General features: G+C 42.3%; 2 protein-coding genes across 5 annotated transcripts in view; both read right to left on the reverse strand.

Annotated features, from left to right (window-relative positions):
- The window catches only part of LOC139574816 (arf-GAP with Rho-GAP domain, ANK repeat and PH domain-containing protein 3-like), a 50,374-nt gene extending 49,307 nt beyond the window's left edge, over positions 1–1,067 (reverse strand). For all 3 annotated transcript variants that reach the window (XM_071399727.1, XM_071399726.1, XM_071399725.1), the window contains exon 1: positions 921–1,067. The gene's annotated coding sequence lies outside the window, so the exon portion shown is untranslated. The remainder of the gene's footprint in view (positions 1–920) is intronic.
- Positions 1,068–2,893: 1,826 nt separating this feature from the next.
- Positions 2,894–21,699, reverse strand: part of LOC139574818 (START domain-containing protein 10-like) — a 34,345-nt gene continuing 15,539 nt past the window's right edge. Inside the window, exons 1-6 of one of the 2 annotated variants that reach the window (XM_071399732.1) lie at positions 18,560–19,075; positions 9,020–9,167; positions 7,683–7,786; positions 6,987–7,104; positions 4,864–4,916; positions 2,894–4,261 (exon numbers count right to left, since the gene is read on the reverse strand). In XM_071399732.1, coding sequence (XP_071255833.1) covers positions 4,040–4,261; positions 4,864–4,916; positions 6,987–7,104; positions 7,683–7,786; positions 9,020–9,167; positions 18,560–18,706 — 792 coding nt within the window. In that variant the 5' untranslated portion in view covers positions 18,707–19,075 and the 3' untranslated portion in view covers positions 2,894–4,039. Of the gene's footprint in view, positions 4,262–4,863; positions 4,917–6,986; positions 7,105–7,682; positions 7,787–9,019; positions 9,168–18,559; positions 19,076–21,699 lie in introns of those variants that run through there. The other variant, XM_071399731.1, reaches the window with a different exon arrangement.

The following is a 21,699-nucleotide window of genomic DNA, read 5'->3' on the forward strand; positions in this document are numbered from 1 at the left end:
AACGCTGTTACAAATCTATGCTACACTATACTACGTCACATATAAAACCTAAAACAGGGTCATGATGATGGCTGTAGTGTCCATCTATAGACATAGAGAGAGGCCTCTGGAGGTCAATGATTCTGGTCAGTGTAACGTTGTCCATCACACTGAACATCTAATGACCAAAGACTGACCCAAGCAGCTCTGAGACACTCATACAGGAGGAATATAGAGGAACTAGCATCTGGGCCTTACTACGAGTGGCACTGACACTGAACAACATAACATTCAGACATTCATGACATTTTAAATTAATAATCTCACTTAACACAATTCCAAAAAACAGAGCTAAAATGAGTTAGTATCTTAAATGAGAAATTCCAGTGATTATTTTAAAGTGGTTATGTCTCTCTGTCCTCTGCTGGTGCTGCTGCACTGTCTAACAAATAATTTACTGATTCAATTAGGTTTCAGCTGTGAAACTATACAACAGACAGATTCCAAGACCCCAAAACCCACTCAAGATGAAGAGGGTCTGATGTGCCCCTGGCAAATCTACAATGGGGTAGGTCTGTAGCCTACAGCAAAACAGACAGGTGATAGTATAAATGGGTGAAATGTTACAATAGGCTCACCATGTGGTGTCATAAGATAGGCTACTCTTAAACATGGTAATATATATTTTATTTTTTAAATTGTCAAATGAATCATTACACAGAATCCATTTAATTATTCTGCGGTAGGCCTACACAACTCTACAAGTAACATACAATATTGATAAATAATACTGATACTTTAAATCATTATTAGTGCTATAGCAAAATAATAACGTATTGAAAAATAGCGCTCTCTCACAATCTCATGCTGCGGCATGTCGCCCACACACAGTGCGAACTCCGACACGCTATTAGTCTAATAATATGATAATCATGCATTACCTTTTGCTGTGTTCCGATGTGCGTGGTTGTTATCCCAATGGAACGTCTACATTCTTGAATCGCTCGGTTTTTTGGTTGAGCAGCAGAGGAAGAACTATCCCTGTCGGCAACTTTGTTGCAATGGTCAGGTTAGTCCGCAAAGTATCAAGGATATCGTACTTAAAGGGGAGGGCGGCGAAGGAGTTTAGCCGACATTTTTCCTGTTCAACAAACTCATTATCCCACAACTTAAAAAGACATAATGGTAATTCAGAAACAGATATTCTATCTTTTGACTGCACTACTTTGCCTTTGCAAGAAAGGAATAAAAATATAAAAATGTAATTGTTTTGTTTCACTTTCATAATAGGCATAATGCCAAAGAACTGACAGCTTGCAATCAGGTAATGTAATTATACTGTGTTGGGGCCCCATGCTCTTATTTTAAAACATTCCCTATTGCCTGCAAAATAACAAAAAAGACTACACAGTATGTGTAATATGTAGCCTACAGTTTAGGGTTAGGTTAGTTTAGGGTTAGGTTAGTTTAGGTTAGGTTAGTTTATGTTAGGTTAGTTTAGGATAGGTTAGTTTAGGGTTAGGTTAGTTTAGGGTTAGGTTAGTTTAGGTTAGGTTAGCTGCATGGTGGGAAAAGTAATGTGATGTGGGCTTCAATAGGCCTGTTGATACAATAGACAACCTGATAAGAGATCAGAATTTTGAATATCTACAAAAAATGTGGATGTTAAGGTGTAACTAAGATGTGGTCCTGGATTTTCCTGAGCGCCCTCACCCTTCCTGACACTCTCACACACACACACACACTGACACACTCATACACACACACACACACACTGACACGCTCATACACACACACACACGCATGTATATTACGTTAAATAGTTAAATAAAGGTTACATTAAAAATGTTGTTCAAGTTCCAGGGACATCATGAATCACACACATTGTTATTCAAAAATCAACGGCAGCTCAGATTATGGAAAATAAATGGATGCACACAATACAATAACATCACACACTTTAATTCTCAAAGATCACTCAAAATGGAAGACGTTTTATGCTAGACAAAGCAATGAATTGTGAGTTCGAAAAGCAACGAGAAGCTTTTGTGCCGTGTGAGAAATCTAGACACTAGTGGCGTTTCCTTTCCCTCAAAAAACAATCTGATGCGGACAGGAAGTGTGACAGGAAGTAGCCTTGGGGTAAAAGGAAGTGCCTGAGACAATACAGATTCTGAGGATTGGCCCCCAGCTGCATTTTTAAGTCTGAAAAGGGATACAGTCACACATAAACGTTCCTTATCGACGGAGAAAAACAAACATTGAGGTCAAAATGGGAACTTGTACTTAGAATTTAAGAATCAAGAGCATCAGCCGCGAAGGTCTTAAAATCAGGAGACAACTTCTCTTTATTTAACATGTGCGTTGGTATGAACATGATGCGGCTCCATTTTGGAAACATGTCAGAAAATACTACAAAAAGACAGTTTGAACTAAACGCCCTGACCATAGAGCCATTGTTTCTCTATGGTATAGTAGGTCAGGGCGTGACTGGGGTGTTCTAGTCTATTATTTCTATGTGGCGTTCTAGTTTTATTTCTATAATGCGTTCTAGTTTTCATATTTCTTTGTTGGTGTGCTTGATATGGTTCCCAATTAGAGGCAGCTGGTAATCGTCTCTAATTGGGGATCATATTTAGGTAACCTTTTTTCCACCTGTGTTTTGTGGGATATTGAATTTTGTTTTTTAAGTTAGTGCACGTAGCACCTCTGTAGTCACGGTTCATTGTTTGTTTCGTTCTTTCTTTGTTGTTTTGTGCGTTTTCAAATAAATATTATGTGGAAACCACATTGCGCTGCAGTTTGGTCCGATAATTATTACAGCGACCGTGACAGTGTGAACATGATGCCGCTCCATTTTGGAAACATGTCATTAAATCCTACAAAAAGACAGTTTGAATTAAATGAAAACACATGCCTAATAATAACTTTATTAATTAATAAAGACATAATCTTTGATATTCAGTCAGAACAGGCAACACCAAAGTATAAGTGATGTAATGACCTTTTAACAGCTAAACATGCTTCATGACCCCTAAGGTTATAAAAAACTATAACAGATTATGACTGATTATAATGATTCCAAACAGGTTATGCTGCCATCTCTCCTCCCCTGTGACTTAGGAGCCTCAGTGGGCCATTCACTGTACAAAAGAACACATGTCTTGGTGCATTATGCTAATTCACTTCCTAACAAACTTGACATTCCATTGTTCTAACAGCTCATAGCTTCCGGAACACTGGGGGATGAGGAAATGTTATGACATATTACTGCCACTGGGAGGCACTAGAGACCTGGAAATATACTGTAGTAGGTTGCCTGTATTGGTAAAGGCTACTGTATTTTTTGTTTTGTTTTTATTTAACCAGGCAAGTCAGTTAAAAACAAAATTATTATTTACAATGACGACCTACCCCGGGCGATGTTGGGCGCCGCCCTATGGGGGTCCCAATCACAGCCGAATGTGATGAAGCCTGCAGTGCCTTGGACCGCTGCAACCCCTCAGGAGCCAAATGAAAGCTTCATTTCAAATGAAACGTGAATAGGGTCTTGAAATATTGTCTTCAAATTCGTTTTTTTGAAAGAGACACAAAGTTTTACTCAAAGGTTTACTCTGTTATTACTGTCAATGAGATATTATACTATTTAATTGAACGATAGCACCGTAAATACGGCGTCCATTTGTGGAAGAATATGTCAGATTTCCCCCCCGATTTGTCATGCTATATGAAAATACCCTGTTAAACCCCTCTGATTTAATAAGTTATAGATAAATCAGCAACTAAATACAACAAGACAAATTTTCAGATCAAAATGATAGTCTATCATACATGTACATTTTTTGTACTGTACACACACACTCAACAGAGTGCGTGTCCCAAATGGCACCCCATTTCCTATATAGTGCACTACTTTTGACCAGGGCCCTATAGGTAAGTAGTGCACTACTTTTGACCAGAGCCTAATGGACCCTGCACAAAAGTAATACACTATACAGGGAATAGGGTGCTATTTTAAACACAGCCACACAATTACATACAAACAGTGTCTTCACTCAGACTAGGTCTCTTCGTCATCGCTGTGACGTTGTGCTTGTTTCTCCTCCGTCAGGCGACTCTCATCAATGTTCTCCAGTGAGTCGGCTCTCTGTAGTACGAGGTCAGCCACGTTAATACTCGGTAAGGTGTTCTGCTCGGGATAAATCCAGGGCTTCAGGTTAGGGTTGTGCTTCCTCTTCCACTCTGGATACTTCTGACAGGCCTTGTAGATCTTCTTCATGGCCTAGGGGGGAAGGAGCACAAATATTCAGATTCTAAATGAATGTATTAATTTAAGAGCCTCTTAGATAAGCCATGCAGACATGTTTTGAAGGGTTTTTATAAGTAAGCAATAAACTGTAAATTATGTGTTTATAAATAGTTGTTAAATGTGTAATAATGAGTTATAACACCACGGTATTACTTTTAATGGTGTCCATGATTAGTGATTTTGGAATCAAAACAGTCAAAACATATTTGGGAAATGCATGTACTTCCTGAAACCACTAGATGGAGGCAGAGATATACAATAATTTCTCTCTTCCCAAACCAGAGATGGATAATATAGACTACCCCATGTGATTTGTTAGGAACAATCTCTCTAGTTCTCGCTTTCAAGATACTATTTCTTAGACAAGATACTACTTATTACTATTTATTTCTTAGACAGATTTTATTTTATGTTATCAGGATCTCTTTTCATCCTCCTTTGAACTAATCTTCCTTAAACATTTAAATACAATGTATAATACGATCACATTTTCACATATAACACACTGTTACAAACAGCCATAATACACTGACAGACGGACCAGATCGATTATTATATTCATATGATAATATTACCTTTGGTGCTACGAACTGAGAAGCTCTATTCACCACCCACTTGGGAAGGGAACCTGCAGTTCAAACAAAAAACATGAAGGTACAACACCAATGCAATACTCCTCAAGTATTTCTAGTAGGTAGACCTATGATAGCAAATACAATACTAGCAAAAATTTGTTTTTCACTGCTTCCTGTTGATATAGTTCCTGCGGGACCCCTGGTTTACAGTAAGGACAGTATACAGTAGATATAGTTCAAACTGTACCCCTGGTTTACAGTAAAGACAGTAGACAGTAGATATAGTTCCTACAGGACCCCTGGTTTACAGTAAGGATAGTATACAGTAGAGTTCGTTTCTGCAGGACCCATGGTTTACAGTAAAGACAGTAGACAGTAGATATAGTTCCTACAGGACCCATGGTTTACAGTAAGGACAGTAGATATAGTTCCTATAGGACCCCTGGTTTACAGTAAGGACAGTAGAACGTAGATATAGTTCCTACAGGACCCATGGTTTACAGTAAGGACAGTAGAACGTAGATATAGTTCCTACAGGACCCATGGTTTACAGTAAGGACAGTAGATATAGTTCCTATAGGAACCCTGGTTTACAGTAAGGACAGTAGAGAAGTGTGACGATACTGTTCCAGCTGTTCATAGCTTCTGGGGATTCCATGCCATGAATATGAGCTTTACAGCAACGCACACACACACAGCGAGTCTCTTCACACTCAAGGACACACACACACACACAGCAATGGAACAGAAGGGCTTTATTATCAACGGGGTAGCTTGGAGCAGCACAGGAAACAGATGACATCAGCAGATTCAGAAAACATGTCTTCAGCAGCAGTGGTGTTATACTGGTGCAGGGAGTATCAAAGGCTTCCTGATGCTTCACACTCACACCGAGTCTCTTCACACTCAAGGACACACACACCGAGTCTCTTCTCCCTCAAGGACACACACGTCGAGTCTCTTCTCACTCAAGGACACACACGCCGAGTCTCTTCTCACTCAAGGACACACACACAATCTACTCAAGGACAGACATACATACATACATACACTCACTCACACGCGCACACGCACACACACACACACACACACACACACACACACACACACACACACACACACACACACACACACACACACACACACACACACACACACACACACACACAGCCTCTTCTCCCTCAAGGACACACACACACCGAGTCTCTTCTCCCTCAAGGACAGAAACACACCGAGTCTCTTCTCCCTCAAGGACACACACACACTGAGTCTCTTCTCCCTCAAGGACACAAACACACTGAGTCTCTTCTCCCTCAAGGACGGAAACACATCGAGTCTCTTCTCCCTCAAGGACAGACACACACTGAGTCTCTTCTCCCTCAAGGACAGACACACACAGAGTCTCTTCTCCCTCAAGGACACACACACATACTGAGTCTCTTCTCCCTCAAGGACAGACACACACTGAGTCTCTTCTCCCTCAAGGACAGACATTAGGCTGGAGTTAAGCTGTATTATAAAAACTAGGTCCAATGATGAAAACTGTTGTTAAATTACAATGGAGCACACAGAGTCCTTTCAGACAACGTGGTGCTCTGCTGCACCCTGACATTAGGTTTACAAAAGGTGCAGGAGAAGACATACTGTACACTATAGTGAAACGGTCTCTCCACACTTTCATCAGATGCAATGTCAGCATTTAATGGTTAAACTTTCTGTCAGTAATGGCCTTCTTTAAAACACGGTCGTTAAAAGCACCTTAAATATCGGGGATAGGAAGGATATGCCACAGGTCATATCATCGGCCTAATAGTTGTTGTTTTTTTAAGTTACTTATGAAACGTAATCTTGTTGCGTTTGATCTTTGCCTGATTCCTCCCTAAGACCTGTGTCTGTGTACACAGAGGTATTTCAACAGGACTCTCTCAGTGTGGAGTTTCAGCTAACTGGTGTTACGTACACAAACAGACAGAGCAGTCTTCTCATAGCACCCTATGACAGCGATGCACTGTATCCAGATCCGGTGTTGACCAGCATAGAGCTGTACTGTAAACACCAAAACATGATGTTATGTAAATCATTTAGATGTACAGTTCTGTATATAACCGGTTAAAAAGGTTTACCTTTGGGATCGACCTGCGTTAGGTAATAGAGAGTGGAGGAGCTGGCTCCGTTGGACTGAATCAGGTAGCCTGTCAGCAGAGACACCGCTCTCACGAGGTCCTTTCTGGGTGGATATTGCTGGAATTAACCCAATCAAATGACCAATCAAATGAAAGTATTATTCATACATGGATTACCATAACAAATGAAACCAGTCAGCTGTTCACATTATGTTTAGACTTCTTCTGTTTAACAAACCAGATTTCTTCTGTTCTGAGTCACAGCAGAGACATGTAGAGATGTTGACCCGACTTCTACAGTAGACTGGGCCTCTGGCAGAGCTTTCTTACTGAGTCTGCCAAACAGCACTAATGGAATCTATCTATTGTACAAAATTCACTAGACGACATGTACAACTTTAGTCAAATCATCTTCGTAATCCTACTCGTATGAAAAAAGAGGACCAGTCACTCATCCATTGTGACGTTTTTAAAATTTAACTAGGCAAGTCAGTTAAGAACAAATTCTTATTTACGATGACGGCCTACCACCGGTGGGACTCCTAATCACGGCCGGATGTGATGCCGCCTGGATTCAAACCAGGGACTGCAGTGACACCTCTTGCTCTGAGATGCAGTGCCACTGCCCCGCTCGGGAGCCCCACGGTTGATAATATTCAGAGCAAACCAACACTGTGTGTAGATAAAGGTACATACCGGGTGTTTGACAGAGTAGTTGATGATCAGGAAGTCGTTGCCCAGAGGAAGCCATGATCTCATGGTAACAAAGTCCCTGTTCTTCAGGGGGCTCGGGCACTTCCCTACAAAACACAATGACAACATGACTTCAGTGAAATATGTTTCAATGGGTCCAAATGTCCACATACTGTAGCATTCTATTGTCTAATTCTCTAGAGTTCTCAATGATTCTCAGTGACAAACTGCCTCACAAGCCAGTCTATACAGTCTATTTCTATGCCTGATTAGATCGCTGTACCTTTCATCTGCAACATGTGGTTACAGTAGGCCTAGTCATAAAAATACCTTTTACTTTGAGAAACATGGTTCAGTCTACTACATCTGTTGCATATTGACTCATACTGACTGGTGTTCACGTACGGCAGTTTAGAATCATCTTCCTCCTCCTCCTCCTCCTCCCACTCCCCATCCTCCTCTTTCCCCTCCTCCTCCTCTTCCCACTCTTCCTCATCCCCCTACTCCTCCCCTACTCCTCTTCATCCCCCTCCCCCTCTTCCTCCTCCTCTTCATCCTCTTCCTCTTACTCCCCCCCTCCTCTTAATCCTCCTCCTCCCCCTCTTCCTCCTCCTCTTCCCCCTCCTCTTCCCCCTCCTCCTTTTTCCACTCAGGAGTAATATCCTACGTCTGTCACTAACTCTCAGGAGTAATATCCTACGTCTGTCACTAACTCTCAGGAGTAATATCCTACGTCTGACACTAACTCTCAGGAGTAATATCCTACGTCTGTCACTAACTCTCAGGAGTAATATCCTACGTCTGTCACTAACTCTCAGGAGTAATATCCTACGTCTGTCACTAACTCTCAGGAGTAATATCCTACGTCTGTCACTAACTCTCAGGAGTAATATCCTACGTCTGACACTAACTCTCAGGAGTAATATCCTACGTCTGTCACTAACTCTCAGGAGTAATATCCTACGTCTGTCACTAACTCTCAGGAGTAATATCCTACGTCTGACACTAACTCTCAGGAGTAATATCCTACGTCTGTCACTAACTCTCAGGAGTAATATCCTACGTCTGTCACTAACTCTCAGGAGTAATATCCTACGTCTGTCACTAACTCTCAGGAGTAATATCCTACGTCTGTCACTAACTCACAGGAGTAATATCCTACGTCTGTCACTAACTCACAGGAGTAATATCCTGTCTGTCACTAACTCTCAGGAGTAATATCCTACGTCTGTCACTAACTCACAGGAGTAATATCCTGTCTGTCACTAACTCTCAGGAGTAATATACTATTTATGAAACTAACTCACAGGAGTAATATCCTACGTCTGTCACTAACTCACAGGAGTAATATCCTACGTCTGCGTTGACCGTAAGTCTGCCGATATCGTGGGTGTCGATCATGTTGCTGTCCCAGTTCTTCCGGTAGCTGGTGTCATGAAGGACGTCGTAAAGGGTCTCAGCAGTCACGTCCTTACACACTATCCTCATCTGAAACAATAAGTAAAACAACACATTATATAAAAAAATTATTGAGAAAATTATGTTATTACATAGAAATTACTATGTTACTACTTTTCTGCTAATTACTGTGTGATTACATAGGACTAGGTTAGCTACGAATAACAAGGTAGAACAGTGATTGAGTCAACTTCCCTGAACTGGGGCCTCTGAAGCTGTAACTGTCTTTAGTATCAATGAAGTTTAGAACGATGTAGGAGTGCATGTGTAACGGATGTGAAATGGCTAGCTAGTTAACGGTGGTGCGCGCTAATAGCCTTTCAATCGGTGACGTCACTTGCTCTGAGACCTTGAAGTAGTGGTTCCCCTTGCTCTGCAAGGGCCGCGGCTTTTGTGGAGCGATGGGTAACGACGCTTCGTGGGTGACTGTTGTTGATGTGTGCAGAGGGTCCCTGGGTCGCGCCCGGGTCGGGGCGAGGGGACGGACTAAAGTTATACTGTTACACATGCCATAAAAATAGATCTGCTACAGACTCTCTTCCAGAAGGATTTATGTTACAGTTAACACATTGTTATTAGGAATGTTCCCAATAGATCAGTCTGTGTTTTATAGTAAAGATTACACTGTGCAGAAAACCTTCAACAACTGGATTTCAAAAGATCTCCAGGTGGGAATACAGTACAGTACACCACCATAACAACAACATTTGAAGTTGAGGAAGTTGAATATACTATATTACTGTAATACCTGTGTGACCACATGGAACCAACGGAATATACCAGGACCTAACTACATTAATTTACCATAGGATATATATTAGTTTAATTAATAATAAACTATAGGAAGTGTTGCCTTGGAGATATTACATAAGATTACATCCATCCTAATGCTCTCTGTTTACATTACATTCATCCTAATGCTCTCTGTTTACATTACATCCATCTTAATGCTCTATGTTTACATTACATCCATCCCAATGCTCTCTGTTTACATTACATCCATCCTAATGCTCTCTGTTTACATTACATCCATCCTAATGCTCTCTGTTTACATTACATCCATCCCAATGCTCATTATACAGTATAGTGTACATCATATTAAACCCTATACAGTAGTGTACATCATATTAAACTATATACAGTATAGTGTACATCATATTAAACCCTATATTGTATAGTGTACATCATATTAAACTATATACAGTATAGTGTACATCATATTAAACCCTATATTGTATAGTGTACATCATATTAAACCCTATACAGTATAGTGTACATCATATTAAACCCTATATTGTATAGTGTACATCATATTAAACTATATACAGTATAGTGTACATCATATTAAACCCTATACAGTATAGTGTACATCATATTAAACCCTATATTGTATAGTGTACATCATATTAAACTATATACAGTATAGTGTACATCATATTAAACCCTATATTGTATAGTGTACATCATATTAAACTCTATACAGTAGGCCCAGCTACAAGCCAAGCACAGTGTATTACATTACAACGTAAACAAGCAAATAAGTGGATTTCCCCCATATCTCTGACGCATCAGTGAGTGACTGATATATATACAGTTCTGCCTGCGCCACAGCAGCAGAGTGGGATGGGAGCGTGGGATACCTGGGGGTCTTCTAGCCTTTCCTTGTGTTTGGGTTTCAGTGTTGTTATGTCCAAGACAAATGTATATATACAGTTGAAGTTGGAAGTTTACATACACTTAGGTTGGAGTCATTAAAACTCGTTTTCAACCACTCCACAAATTTCTTGTTAACAAACTATAGTTTTGGCAAGTCGGTTAGGACATCTACTTTGTACATGACACAAGTCATTTTTCAAACAATTGTTTACAGACAGATTATTTCACTGTATCTCAATTCCAGTGGGTCAGAAGTTTACATACACTAAGTTGTCTGTGCCTTTAAACAGCTTGGAAAATTCCAGAAAATGATGTCATTGCTTTAGAAGCTTCTGATAGGCGAATTGACATCATTTGAGTCAATTGGAGGTGTACCTGTGGATGTATTTCAAGGTCTACCTTCAAACTCAGTGCCTCTTTACTTGACATCATGGGAAAATCAAAAGAAATCAGCCAAGACCTCAGAAAGCAAACCAGACGGCATAATTTCTTGTTTTATTAATTTACGGATAGCCAGGGGTACGCTCCAACACTCAGACATCATTTACAAATGAAGCTTGTGTTTAATGAGTCCACCAGATCAGAAGCAGTAGGGATGACCAGGGATGTTCTCTGGATAACTGTGTGAATTAGACAATTTTTCTGTCCTGCTAAGCATTCCAAAAGTAACGAATACTTTTGGGTGTCAGGGAAAATGTATGGAGTAAAAAGTACATCATTTTCTTTAGGAATGTAGTGGAGTAAAAGTAAAAGTTTTCAAAAATATAAACAGTAAAGTACAGATACCCTAAAAACGAATTGGAAGTATTTTTACTTCAGTACTTTACACCACTGGCCACACCAATGTGTTGGAGGAAACACCGTACAGCCCAGTCAAAACTGTTCGCTGCTCTGGCACCCCAATGGTGGAACAAACTCCCTCACGACGCCAGGTCAGCGGAGTCAATCACCACCTTCCGGAGACACCTGAAACCCCACCTCTTTAAGGAAGACCTAGGAGAGGAGAAAGGAATCCTTTTACCCCCCCCCCCCCCCCCCTTAAAAGAGTTGATGCACTATTGTAAAGTGGTTGTTCCACTGGATATCATAAGGTGAATGCACCAATTTGTAAGTCGCTCTGGATAAGAGCGTCTGCTAAATGACTTAAATGTAAAATGTAAATGTACAGCTGGTGACCGAAGTCAGCGTGCATCCATCCTACCTGCCACTAGGAGGAGCTAGAGCGCGATGGGACAAGGACATCCCGGCCGGCCAAACCCTCCTCTAACCCGGACGACCCTGGGCCAAACCCTCCCCTTACCCGGAAGACGCTGGGCCAAACCCTCCCCTAACCCGGACGACGCTGGGCCAAACCCTCCCCTAACCCGGACGACGCTGGGCCAAACCCTCCCCTAACCCGGACGACGCTGGGCCAAACCCTCCCCTAACCCGGACGACGCTGGGCCAAACCCTCCCCTAACCCGGACGACGCTGGGCCAAACCCTCCCCTAACCCGGACGACGCTGGGCCAAACCCTCCCCTAACCCGGACGACGCTGGGCCAAACCCTCCCCTAACCCGTACGACGCTTGGCCAAACCCTCCCCTAACATGGACGACGCTGGGCCAAACCCTCCCCTAACCCGGACAACGCTGGGCCAAACCCTCCCCTAACATGGACGACGCTGGGCCAAACCCTCCCCTAACCCGGACGACCCTTGGCCAAACCCTCCCCTAACCCGGACGATGTTGGACCAATTGTGCACCGCCTCATGGTTCTCCCAGTCGCGGCCGGCTGCGACACAGCCTGGGATCGAACCCGGGTCTGTAGTGACGCCTCAGACCGCTGCAGCACTCGGGAGGCCAGACAAATATATATTTTCTTCTCTTATTTGATCAGATATGTTCTAATGATGGTGGCCCTAGGCCTTTCCTTGTGTTTGGGAGAGGAAGGAAGGACTGAGAGAGAGGAGCCAGTGGTCAGAAGTGTAGTGTTTGTATTTAACCATGAGGCTGCAACAGGAGTTTCCCATAACACTTCGTATGGATACCCTCTTCATTAAGCATTATAAGCGCATTTCTAACACCTTATTAGCTGTGCATAATGCATTATAATGCACAACTTAGTTTACTTTCCTGGTGCTCTTCATAGCTGAAGTAAATATGTTTATTTTGTCTCTTCTGTGATCAATGAGCTTAATTCTATGAAACTCACCTTCAGTGGGGACCACTGGTTATTTGGCTGATCAAACGGCTCATCAAAATGTTGGACTCTTTGTGAGTAAAGAATTAAGAAAAGACAGGATTCAAGATTCAAGTGGAAACTACAGGGCAAAGAGTGGATTAATTCAATTCAATTTGACCCATTATCATAGAGGTGTAAAGTACAGGATAGGAAAAGTGTAAAGAAGGGTTAGGTAGGCCTAGACCGGAATAAGCATTCCACTTCCTTCCATTCTAAATCCTACATGATGCCTTTAGTTGATCAGTGTGCAGGGACTACAGTGCTGTATAGCATGCCAGGTGTGACACAATCAGATATTGTGTGTCGGGTCAACGTAGCAAACGGCTCCACGTAACTCAATCAGTAGATCACTTAGGTTGAGTTAATAATAATTCACCATCACATCCCCCCCTGTCCAACCTCCGTCCGGGCCTGGCTTCTAACAGAAGGCCTAGTCGCTCCTCATTTCCACTGCCTGGGTTGGCTCCTTAGGTCAGGTCCCTCTGAATGGAATGTCGTCAATACCTAACTCTATGTTCTATTATTCAGGAGCCGAGAAGTGCATCACTGCCCCGGAAAATATTCATGTTCTATAAAGAGAGGTCGATCTAGCCTTCATCTCCTGTTATGTTGACGTTTGTTCTGGGTGTCAACATTTGTTTTCTCATTCATCCTTCTAAACAATCCATCCTTCATACTCTGTTTCTTGTGTTTCCTCCTTATCTGGGTTCCCGACGGGGTCAGCTGGAGTTTCTTCAGTAAGGGCTGTTACCCTCTTGGCCTGGCAGCAGGGTGGGGGGGGATCAGGTTTCCTCGTTATCTGGGTTCCCGACGGAGTCAGCTGGAGTTTCTTCAGTAAGGGCTGTTACCCTCTTGGCCTGGCAGCAGGGTGGGGGGGATCAGGTTTCCTCGTTATCTGGGTTCCCGACGGGGTCAGCTGGAGTTTCTTCAGTAAGGGCTGTTACCCTCTTGGCCTGGCAGCAGGGTGGGGGGGGGGATCAGGTTTCCTCGTTATCTGGGTTCCCGACGGGGTCAGCTGGAGTTTCTTCAGTAAGGTCTGTTACCCTCTTGGCCTGGCAGCAGGGTGGGGGGGGGATCAGGTTTCCTCGTTATCTGGGTTCCCGACGGGGTCAGCTGGAGTTTCTTCAGTAAGGTCTGTTACCCTCTTGGCCTGGCAGCAGGGTGGGGGGGGATCAGGTTTCCTCGTTATCTGGGTTCCCGACGGGGTCAGCTGGAGTTTCTTCAGTAAGGGCTGTTACCCTCTTGGCCTGGCAGCAGGGTGGGGGGGGGGATCAGGTTTCCTCGTTATCTGGGTTCCCGACGGGGTCAGCTGGAGTTTCTTCAGTAAGGGCTGTTACCCTCTTGGCCTGGCAGCAGGGTGGGGGGGGGATCAGGTTTCCTCTTTATCTGGGTTCCCGACGGGGTCCGCTGGAGTTTCTTCAGTAAGGGCTGTTACCCTCTTGGCCTGGCAGCAGGGTGGGGGGGGGGATCAGGTTTCCTCGTTATCTGGGTTCCCGACGGGGTCAGCTGGAGTTTCTTCAGTAAGGGCTGTTACCCTCTTGGCCTGGCAGCAGGGTGGGGGGGGGGGATCAGGTTTCCTCGTTATCTGGGTTCCCGACGGGGTCAGCTGGAGTTTCTTCAGTAAGGGCTGTTACCCTCTTGGCCTGGCAGCAGGGTGGGGGGGGGGATCAGGTTTCCTCGTTATCTGGGTTCCCGACGGGGTCAGCTGGAGTTTCTTCAGTAAGGGCTGTTACCCTCTTGGCCTGGCAGCAGGGTGGGGGGGATCAGGTTTCCTCGTTACTAGCTGCTAGCCATTACCACAGTTTTCCACTCTTTATTTTTCAGGACCTCTCCCGGGTGGACGTCACATCAGAGACCCAGCCTGCCTTTCCTTTCTGACAGACAGAAACTGTCTGATGACCTAGTCTTACCTAGGACTACAGTATAGCTGGCCGCTACAGAGGTATGGTCAGATGATCGAGTCTTACCAACTGTAGGACTACTATATAATATAGAAGTATACAATACATTTTGCGTAATGTCGTCTAGTGTGTTGAGGGTTCTGTTTCTGAATTAATTGTTTGGACCCTACTTTGTTACAGTATGCATCTACATTAGGTCTACATAGGCTATACTGCTATGCTACAATACCACTACACTACTAAGCCACTATACTACTATGCTGCTAAACCAATATACTACTATACCACTACACCCCTATACTAATATACAACTACACTACTAATAAACGGCTATACTCATATACTACCGTGATACTATGCTACCATACCAATATACTGCTATACTACTACACTACTATACCACTATACTAGTATACCAATATAATGTTATACTGATATACTACTATGCCACAATACTACATTACTAACATACTAAAACACTGCTATGCTACTATACTGCTATACTAATATGGTGCTATACTACCATATTGCTATACTACTATACCAATATACTAATACACCACTATACTTCTGTGCTACTATACTTCTATACCGATATACTGCTATACTACCATACAAATTTTCTGCCATGCTACTATACTTCCATGCTACTATGTTACTATACGTCTATACTACTATACCGCTATACTACCATGCCACTACACTAATATACTACTACACTACTATACCGCTATACTAATATACTCCATTGCTGCTATACAACAATACTACTATACTGCTATATTAATATACTGCTATATGACTATACTGCTATACTACAACGCTACTATAATAATATACTGCTATACAACAATACTACTATACTAATATACTGCTATATTAATATACTGCTATATGACTATACTACTATACTGCTATTCTACTATACTGCAATATCAATATAACGCTAAAATACTACACTTCTATACTCCTACACAACTACACTACTAATAAACGGCTACACTCATATATTACCATACTACTGCGCTACTATGCTACCATACCAATATACTGCTATACTACTATACCACTATACTAGTATACCAATATAATGTTATACTGATATACTACAACACTACTATACTACCATACTAATATACTGCTATGCTACTATACTGCTACACTAATATACTGCTACACTAATATACTACTATGGTACTATACTACCATACTGATATACTGCTATACTACTATACCAATATACCAATACACCACTATTCTACTATACTTCTGTGCTACTATACTTCTATACCGATATACTGATATACTGCTATACTACTATACTAATATTCCACCATGCTACTATACTTCCATGCCACTATGTTACTATACTTCTATACCGATATACTACTACACTGCTATACTACTATACTAATATACTACTACACTACTATACCGCTTTACTAATATACTCCATTGCTGCTATATTAATATACTGCTATACGACTATACTACTATACTACAACACTACTATAATGATATACTGCTATGCTGCTATACTACTATACTACAGCAATACTATAATAATATACGGCTATGCTGCTATACTACTATACTACTACTATACTACAACACTACTATAATGATATACTGCTATGCTGCTATACTACTATACTATCATACTACTATTCTGCTATATTAATATACTGCTACACTGCTATAATACTATACTAGTATACCAATATACTACTATATCGCTATACTACTATACTATAATACTACTGTTCTGCTATATTAATATATTGCTATGCTACTATAATACTTTTCCGGTATACTACTATACTACTATCCTGCTATACTACTATACTAATATACAACTATACTGCTATACTACTATACTGCTGTCCTGCTATACTGCTATCCTGACATACTATACTGATATGCTACTATAATGCTATACTACTATACTGCTATACTGCTGTCCTTTCATACTACGATGCAACTATACTGCTATGCTGCTGTCCTGCTATACTACTATTCTACTTTACTGCTATACTGCTATACTGTAGTGCAGAATTGGGATCCACCTGAATTCCTATCCAATGGTGCAATAACAAACCTTCCATGAAATATGAATGAATCCTCTGGAACTGATGAGGATTTTAGAACATGAGTACAGAATTAGACAAAAAGGTGCTATCTAGAACCTAAACGGGTTATTTGGCTGTCCCCACAGAGAACCCTTTGAAGATCCATGTTTGGTTCCAAGGCCCTTTCCACAGAGGGTTCTATATGGAACCCAACAGGGTTCTACCTGGAACTGAAAAACGATTCTACAAGGAACCAAAAAGGGTTCTCCTTTGGGGACAACCGAAGAATCCTTTTGGAACCATTTTTCCTCAGAGTGTAGGCAATGTTTTCGGAAACCGCAAAATTCTTGGTACATTGTACTGCATAATGTTGCTGTCCTAAATTATCATAAATGAGAGGAAGCTCTCCTTTTAATAATTTAGGACTTCTTCATCATCATTCTTCATCATCCTTGATAAGCCCCTTCTCCTCTCTCTCTTTCTCTCCTCCTCATCCTCCCTAGCTTATCATTATGTCAGCCCTATTCACTAGACATGAAGCTCTGAGACTGAATAAACTACTGTTGTATCAACAAGTATTTGCTGCAAGATGAGAAGATGAGAAACCTCAGCAGTTATTTATCTAGTGAGTGTTACAGTATAGGAGAGAGTGTATTAGAGCAGACACAGCAGTATGGGTAATGGAATACTAGAGGGGTCGCTAAGGGGGGGGGGGGGGGGACAGAAGAGAAACACAGCAGTATGGGTAATGGGATGCTCCAGGGGTGTCTAAGGGGGGGGCAGAAGAGAAACACAGCAGTATGGGTAATGGGATGCTCCAGGGGTCTCTAAGGGGGGGGACAGAAGAGAAACACAGCAGTATGGGTAATGGGATGCTCCAGGGGTGTCTAAGGGGGGGGGCAGAAGAGAAACACAGCAGTATGGGTAATGGGATGCTCCAGGGGTCTCTAAGGGGGGGGACAGAAGAGAAACACAGCAGTATGGGTAATAGGATGCTCCAGGGGTGTCTAAGTCTACTGTAGACTATTGAGATGCCTCCCAAGTGATGGAGAGACACTGACAGTATTTGTCATTATGTGCCACTGATATGGTTAAGAGACCAGCACACATTATAATAAGTTCTGGTTGACTATGTTAACAGTCACCAGTGTATGATGAAGCCTAAACTCTGGTGTACTTAATCACCTATCTAATCAGAAAATATTAACTGTGTATGAACTGGGGAATTACTCAATGCCATGTTATTCACAAAGATAAACCTACATGTCAAGTCTAACTACTCAAGTCTACTCCAGACATAATATCATGCATACGGCTGTATACAGGATGTATTGATGATCGTGTTGATTTTAACATTAGGAAAAGTATCATTATGATTCCACACGTTAGATTCAAACCTGTGCAGTTGAAAAATATATATATATTAATCTTGAGAAGCGCTACAGTAGTTCGGTTCCTCTTGGAAACCTCAAGTTCCACACTTCCAGTCTTCTCTCCTCTCCGCAGTGCAGTGCTTTCTCTTTAAGCACCGCACCAGACGTACCAGAATGAATCTGTAGTAGCGACACACTTGCCTTTAGTTTCTGGATAGTTTTACACTCTTCATCCCTGCACCACACCGTCACGTTTCCCTTGTTGTAGCGCGCGGTCCATCCTTCCTGGTTTTCACATTGTTCCTTGAAAGAGGTAAAGTCTGTATCGTCTGGTATCTGAACGGGCATCTTCTTGTACCCTCCTTGTGATGTGGTACAAATGTATCAGTTGGAGACTGACGACAGACAGAAAGTGGTAATCTCCTTTTGTATTTAGATTTTCCTTTGGCTTTGTTAGCTCCCACCGCAATGCTGAGTTCGATGGTTATGATAGGTGTCACCACAAAGTGCTTTCCAGGGGAAATTCAGTAACAATTAAAGTCCCAATAACAAGTAGAAACTAATTTGAAGGTAAAAGCTAAGACTAATTTACGTGGACTTTTGTCCGGAGTCCTGTTGATACTGCCACCTACTTTCAGCAGGTGCACCTACGTCGTACTAATGTCCCCTGCCTCTGAAGCTCTCACAGCCAATCACAAGTCACTGTGGCGGAGCACCGCGAATAGGTAGAGGCGTCAGGTTACCAACATCCCGGTTTCAGGTGCGGTGCGGTAGTCCTAGACAACACAACATGGCCGCGTAGTTAGTCAGACGGACATTATGAACGACATGATCAGGTGTCATGTTTATGATGTGTTTCTTTTGGTCTAATTGTCTGCTGGTGAGGGGAGGTGAAAAAGCGTAGCCTTTTATTCAGCAACCTGTAATAACATTTACATTACATTTACATTTAAGTCATTTAGCAGACGCTCTTATCCAGAGCGACTTACAAATTGGTGCAATAACGTTTATAATCACATTTGTATTAATTTTGCAAAAACGTCACACTGTCCACTAATGAGTCACTGTATATAAGGACAACGATGTGGGCTCCTACAGATTAGGCATATTATTTTAGATGTGTTTTAAGGTTTTATTTCAGTCTTGCATTGCCACAACCACTAGTGGCCACCTGAAATAAATTAAAAAATATATATGAACAATGGTTTTGAGAATACATTCTACCACTAATCCACCTGAAGATCAGTCATGATGATGATGTATGTGACATTTATCTTAGCTTGCTATTCATCCATGATAATAGGACCCAATTCATTGCCTTTCTAACAATGAAACCTGACCACAATTGACTACCTCAATGGTTGATGATATTGGATCCAGGGGACAAACATTATCAATGAAACTATACCTAATGGGTTTCCCTTTCAAGGGAAGGCTGTTCAACTTTACTACAGTTACGTGAGGCCACAGGCTTTGTGAGTCTACAGGGAGTTGATCAACACCAACACAATTCATTGGAGTTCAGTGGGAGTTTGCAGTAAACATGGCTCAGATCACTTTTGTGAGCCACTGACCCTTGTCACTTCAAGACATCTGCCCTGGTAACCTGACCCAACTACAAGCACAAAGCTACACCAGTATGATAGCCGATTCATCTAAATTACCATATGCTACTTTAAATGGACAGATTAAACAACCTGTTCTTCTTAACGATAAGTACCCTACAAACTCATCATTAAGCTCGGGGCCCTGGATCTGAACTCCACCCTGTGCAACTTGGTCCTGGACTTCGTGACGGGCCGCCCCAAGGTGGTGAAGGTAGGAAAACAACACCTCCACTTCGCTGATCCTCAACACAGGGGCCCCACAAGGGTGCGTGCTCAGCCCCCTCCTGTACTCCCTGTTCACCCATGACTGCGTGGCCAAGCACACCTCCAACTCAATCTTCAAGTTTGCAGACGACACAACAGTAGTAGGCCTGATTACCAACAATGACGAGACAGCCTACAGGGAGGAGGTGAGAGCCCTGGGAGAGTGGTGCCAGGAAAATAACTTCTCACTCAATGTCAACAAAACAAAGGAGCTGATCGTGGACTTCAGGAAACAGCAGAGGGAGCACGCCCCTATCCACATCGACAGGACCGCAGTGGAGAAGGTCATTGATGATCTGAATTGGTCCACCCACACAGACAATGTGGTGAAGAAGGCGCCTCTCCAACCTCAGGAGGCTGAAGAAATTTGGCTTTGCACCTAAAACCCTCACAAACCTTTACAGATGCACACCTCCAGAGGGTGGTGCGGTCTGCCCAACGTATCACCGGGGGCCCTCCAGGACACCTACAGCACCCGATGTTATAGGAAGGCCAAAAAGATCATCAAGGACATCAACCACCCGAGCCACAGCCTGATCACCCCGCTATCATCCAGAAGGTGAGGTTAGTACAAGTGCATCAAAGCTGGGACAGAGAGACTGAAAAACAGCTTTTATCTCAAGGCCATCAGACTGTTAAAAAGCCATCGCTAGCTGCTTACGCAACCTTGCACCTTAGAGGCTGCTGCTGTCACGTTCCTGACCTTATTTCCTTTATTTTGTCTTTGTTTAGTATGGTCAGGACGTGAGCTGGGTGGGCATTCTATGTTATGTGTTTCTATGTTGGGTTCTTTTCAATTAGCCTGATATGGTTCTCAATCAGGGGCAGGTGTTTTACGTTTCCTCTGATTGAGAACCATATTAAGGTAGGCTGTTCTCACTGTTTGTTTGTGGGTGATTGTTTTCTGTGACTGTGTTTGTTCACCTCACGGTACTGTTTCGGTTCGTTCGTTCGTTTGTTCCTGTGTCAGTGTGGTTACCACCCGGTGCTGTTTCGTTTTGTTTGTTAGTCTGGTCCTGTTCATTGCGTTCTTCGTTGTCTGTAAGTTCACATGTTCAGGTCTTGTAACGTCGTTTATTGTTTTGTAGTTTATTAAGTGTTTTTCGTCTTAATTAAATAAATCCGTTATGTCTTCACAACACGCTGCATTTTGGTCCGATCCTTGCTCCTCCTCAGACGAGGAGGAGAACGAACGTTACAGCTGCCCTATATACATAGACTTGGAATCACTGGTCACTTTAATAATGGAACACTAGTCACTTTAATAATGTTTACATACTGTTTTACTCATCTCATATGTATATACTGTATTCTATACTACTGTATTTTAGTCAATGCTACTCCAACATTGCTCGTCCTAATTATATATTTCTTAACTCCATTCTTTTACTTTTAGATTTATGTGTATTGTTGTGAATTGTTAGATATTACTGCACTGTTGGAGCTAAGAACATAAGCATTTTGCTACAC

Source organism: Salvelinus alpinus, chromosome 4 (assembly GCF_045679555.1).
Source record: "Salvelinus alpinus chromosome 4, SLU_Salpinus.1, whole genome shotgun sequence".
NCBI classification, from domain to species: Eukaryota; Metazoa; Chordata; class Actinopteri; order Salmoniformes; family Salmonidae; genus Salvelinus; species Salvelinus alpinus.